Here is a 5707-nt window from a genome sequence, read left to right on the forward strand (position 1 = left end):
CTCCATTCCGAGATGTATCATATCTTTTTATAATTGTGCCATCAATTTTCCTATATTTGTTATGTTTCAGTTAATAATATAGGCCATCCAATGACAACTCCTCTATCAAGATCTGATGAATGTGTGCCGCCTAATATATCGTTAAGATCTTCGAGACGTAAAATTTAGTTGGATTTATTTCACGATTACTATTTTTAACACATATTAGTCCAGAATTTATAGCGGAGACATGTTTCAAGTAGTATTTCATCTCTGAATTCACGGTTAACACAGCAGACGCAAAGTATTCTGCAGACCTCTCTTGCAGAAAATCTTGAAAGCCACATAATTTGTTCAGAAGAACCTAATGGTATAATTCTTGATATATCTCATTTTTCTGATACATCTGTAATTAAATTGCTTTTGAAATTGTGGATTTTGTGGGAATAGTTGCAGCAATGAATAATAGATCTATGATGCAGCCTGTTGCGGTAAAAAAATCACCATCGTGTCTTCCGAGTCCTCTATCAAGATTTGATCAAAATATATCTCCTAATGTTCCATCAAATTCAAAATCAGGTTAATTTTCATTACTTTCATTAACTTCTTATTTCAATCTGTGTATGAGTGTTTATCAGCGCAAATGCTAAAATATGTTTCACATCTTCTATGTCGTGCATAAAGTTAGGATTCGTCCAAAGAATTTCAACAAAGAAAATCTCGGTGTATTTTGTAGCACCTTACCAGATTTGAGAAAAATATCCGGACAATGTACTTCATCGCCTAATATTCAGTTTTCTTCTGCAACTAATCCACAGTCATCAGGTAATTTTTTAAACAATAAAATGCAATTCCGGATGTATCAGTTGATTACGAAATTATGTCAAATTCTAAAAATTTCAGTATTCTGTAAAATATTTTTTTCAGGGATGTATTCCTCTTCTCAGACTGGTGAACAAAGTACAGATCAATTTCTACGCATAATATCGCCAAACGTTCCTGTCAAATGTATCAAATTTTGTGGCTTATTCCTGAATTACAAAACTTTGAAGGATTATTTAAAAAATGTGTCATGTTTAATACTCTGCATCTACTAATGTATATTATGCAGAACATAATAGTAAAAATGCATAAATTAGTGTTATAAACAGCAGTGGAAATAGTTCTCTCATATTCTTAATTCCTGAATCCTGTGTGACAACCGTTCACAAACAAAAAGGTGTCAAAAAGAAAATTGTTGCTGACAGTGAAGAAGAATAGAATCCTTCAAAAAAGTTTTGTGGAAAACTATCACCAGGTCCTTCATCATTCAATACAGCAAATGTAAAGAGTATATTTGAAAAAGGTGAAAGTTCTAGGAAAAAAAATTAATGAATGAGTTCAACGATGTTGATGACAATGTTACAATCGACAGTGATACAACATGTGGAGATATTAATTATTTGTTTTCGAATAATGTGTTTAATTCTGTAGGACATAAATAATTATTTTACTGTCTAAAACATCACCTACTTTTGCTCAATGATGATTTTTAAAAATTTCCATTTTTTTCGACAGACATGGCAAGTGATATTGAGGATATTGATGAAGAATATTTGAGCAATAATCAATCTATGTGGGATGGATACTTGGATCTTGGAGCCCCTGATAAAATCTGTTCGAAGTGTGATGATGTCATGTGGACTCACGAAAAAAACAATAAGAGTTCTCCTAATAAGCCACCAACATTTTCTCTTTGTTGTAAAAATGGTCAACTCGTACTGGATAAGGAGAACCAACCTCCTGAACCTCTGGCTACTCTCCTTACTGGTGGTGTTCATTTTAAGCATTTCAAATAAAACATAAGGTTTTACAATTTCATGTTTTCCATGAGTTCTACTGGAGGAAAGATTGACCATTCAATAAACAGAGGTGGTGCGCCATATTGCTTCAAGGTCCAAGGTGTTAATTACCACAATATAGGAAGTCTGGTCCCAACTGACGATAACACTCCGAAGTTTTGTCAGCTTTATATCTATGACACAGAGGACGAAATCAACAACAGGATCAATGCAGTTAATGGTTGTAGGGATGTTGTTAATAAAGAAATTGTACAATCTTTGTTGCATATGTTGGATGAGCATAATAGGTTGGTTACAGGTTTTCGTATGGCTCGCGAAAGGGTTAGGCAAAATGCAGTAGATGAGTTTAAATTGGTTCTGATTTCATCGAGTTCAGCAAGTGGCCGACCAAATCACATTGCTCCATCAAATGACGTAGCAGGATTGATTGTTACTTCTCCTTATACAAAAGGTTGTCGAGATACTGTCATTGATTCTAGAGTTGACGGATTATAGAGGATTTTTTAGACCGATCCACGTTTCATGCAACATCAATATCCATTACTTTTCCCTCACGGAGATATTGGATATTACCGAGAGATCCCATTAAATAGACCTGTGAAGCATTCTAAGAGAGACGTAGAAGTTACCGAATCTGAAGATCCTAACAAAAAAGGTGCTAGAAAGTATATTACAATGAGAGAGTTTTATAATTATAAACTAATGATACGTCTTTCAGAAGGTACAAATTTGCTATTTGACAAAAGTATAATTTCTCATTCAGCTATTCAACTTTATGATAATTAGTTGATATTCGATGAATTTATACCTTTTACTGTAACAGGTTTGACAGCACATCTTGGAGGTCGTTTATGGCAGCAATATATTGTGGATGCTTTCACCGCAATTGAGAAGTACAGATTGGACTGGATTAGAGACCATCAAACTACTATAAGATCTGATCTCTACCATAATATCAGAGATGCAATGCAAAAGGGAGATAGAAATCCATCCAATATTGGTAAAGCAATCATTCTTCCCTCTTCATTCACCGGAAGTAAGCGCTATATGACTCAGTATTTTAAAGACTCATTAGCAATATGTCGAACTTTAGGACATCCTTCATTGTTCCTTACTATGACCACTAATACAAAATGGCCCGAAATTCAGCGCATGTTAAAACATATGCCAGGTGTTAATGTTGCTGATGCACCTGATGCTCTAGCCAGAGTCTTTAAAATGAAGGTTGATCAACTTATGGATATGATTGAAAAGAAAAATTGTTTTGGCAGATGTATAGGAGGTATCATTTTAGCTAAGTTTTTTTATACTCATTTCATTATTCCTAAATTGTTCTATCAAAATGCACTTTTAGTATATATTTTGCCTGGTACTAACCGTTTTTCTACAATATTTCCATTGTGATGCATGTAATTGAATCCCAGAAGCGTGGATTGCCTCACGCTCATATATTAATTTGGTTGCACCCCGACGATAGACCTAAAATAACTGAGCAAATTGATAAAATGGTATCAGCTGAAATTCCCGATCCAGAAATTGATCTAGTTGGATATAATGCCGTGAGCAATTACTTGATCCACGGACCATGTGGTCTCGATTATACTAAATCTTCATGCATGGTCAAAGGCAATTGTATAAAGCATTTTCCTAAGCGGTATTTTCATTAACATCCTTAAATTATAAATACTTTACTTTGTTAATACCTCTAGTTTTATTACCAGATTTTTTACAATTTTAAAAATGTTTTGTTACAGGTATAATTCTCATACATTTTTTGATGAGTGTGGATTCCCCATATATAAAAGAAGGAGGACTGGAATAACCATTAACAAGAAGGGGGTCAATCTTGAAAATCGTATTGTTATCCCATTCAATCGCGATCTTTTGGTGTATTTTCAATGTTACATGAATCTGGAGATTTACAATAATTCAAGATCATTAAAGTACCTTTTCAAATACTGTCTAAAGGGTCATGACACGGCAATAATGTGTTTGAGGAAAACACGTACAGGTACTTCTGCAACAATCCCAAAAAAGCACCAAAAGGTCCGATTGATGAGGTAAAACATTATTTGGATGGGAGATATGTTTGCGCGTCAGAAGCATCTTGGAGGATATTTGCTTTTAACATTCATTCCCGTTGGCCATCGGTAGAGAGGTTACCGATACATTTACCAGGTGAGAAGCATGTTTTGTTTAAGGTTAGAGATGTCTTGGAGGATGATTGTGACAAGGCAATATCAAAAAAACCAAGTTAGAAGCATGGTTTGATGCAAATCAGACTTTCCCAAATGCGAGGAATTATAGTTATTCTGAATTTCCAAATAAATTTACTTGGCATCCTCGACCTGGTATTTAGAAAGAAAGGAAAAGAGGAGATGTTATTGGGAGATTCTCTGAAGTGCATTCATTAAGTGGTGAACTCTTATATCTCCGCATGCTGTTACTTAGGAAGAAAGGTTCCATGTCTTTTAAAGATCTTAAAACTGTTAATGGACACATCCATGAAACATTCAAGGAAGCTTGTGCGGCCCTTGGTCTTCTACAAAATGATAACCAATGGCATGAAGTAATTGCCGAGAACTCCCATACATCATTGCCTCCACAGTTACGTGCAATGTTTGTCAATATTTTGGCATATAGTCCTATATCAGATCCACTTAGACTTTGGGAAGCTAATTGGCAATGTATGTTAGACGATATTCTCATCATCAGGCGACATATGCTTAATGATCCTCATCTATACCTATCAGACGAAGATTTGAAGAATTATGCACTTGCAGGTTTATATCTCATTATCATACTACCTGAATAATTAACATAATTCTGTTTTAGATATTATATGTAGTATACTTTTAAACTAACATAACACTTCATATATATTTTTGCCCACAGAATTTGAAAAATTGTTTAATGACATCGGGAAGAGTTTGAAGGACTACGCGACAATGCCATTTCCAAGTGGAGTTTATTTTAGCAATGCTGTTAACAGACTACTCCAAGAAGAAACTTTATATGATAAAGAAGAACTGAAAATTTTGCATGAAAAGAATCATGGAATGCTCAACCCTGAATAGAAGAACGTTTACGATTCTATCATACAAAATGTTTATAATAAGGTAGGTGGTGTTTTCTTTGTATATGAAAGTGGAGGATGCGGCAAGACATTTCTGTGGCAGACATTATGTTGTCACCTTTGTTCAGAAGGAAAGATTTTGCTTCCTGTTGCCTAATGTGGAATAGCAGCCGTATTGTTGCCTGGTGGTAGAACTGCACATTCAAGATTCCATATTCCTTTGAAACTTGATCAGGATAGTACAGCCGGAATCAGACATGGAACTGATATTGCAGAATTAATCCAACAAACTGATTTGATCATTTGGGATGAAGCGCCAATGCAACATCGTCATGTCTTTGAATCTGTTGACCGTTCTTTGAGGGATATAATGTCTGCTATTGACAAAAGGAGAGCAAAGAAGCCATTTGGTGGTATCATAGTAGTTTTTGGCGGAGATTATAGGCAGATTTTACCCGTGATTCCAAAGGCATCCAGAGCTGAAATAGTAGGTTCCACCCTCAATAAATCAAAGATTTGGGAATTTTGCCAAGTATTTTTACTTAAGCAAAATATGCGGCTTCATGCAAGAAATACATAAATGGAGAATAAGGTTATAGCGGATTTCAGTAAATGGCAGCTTTTAGTTGGCGATGGTAAAGTTGAGAACTTTAGTCCTGATGCAGACACTAGTGAAATACTAATAAGGATTCCAGATCAATATGTTGTTCATACCACGCAAAATCCTATAGAAAGTCTTTTTGAAATAACTTACCCAGATTTTCTAAAAAACATGTCTTCACATTCTTATCTAAGATCAAGAGCTATCCTA

General features: G+C 34.8%; 1 protein-coding gene across 1 annotated transcript; it reads left to right on the forward strand.

Annotated features, from left to right (window-relative positions):
• Positions 1 to 2342: 2342 nt before the first annotated feature.
• LOC141685613 (uncharacterized) lies at positions 2343 to 5476 on the forward strand. Its single transcript, XM_074490709.1, has 7 exons — positions 2343 to 2541; positions 2644 to 3102; positions 3336 to 3474; positions 3575 to 3880; positions 4272 to 4603; positions 4716 to 4804; positions 5132 to 5476. The coding sequence occupies exons 1-7, from the start codon at positions 2343 to 2345 to the stop codon at positions 5474 to 5476; spliced, it is 1869 nt and encodes a 622-aa protein (XP_074346810.1).
• Positions 5477 to 5707: the final 231 nt, after the last annotated feature.

This window comes from Apium graveolens, chromosome 9 (assembly GCF_009905375.1).
Source record: "Apium graveolens cultivar Ventura chromosome 9, ASM990537v1, whole genome shotgun sequence".
Taxonomy (NCBI): domain Eukaryota; kingdom Viridiplantae; phylum Streptophyta; class Magnoliopsida; order Apiales; family Apiaceae; genus Apium; species Apium graveolens.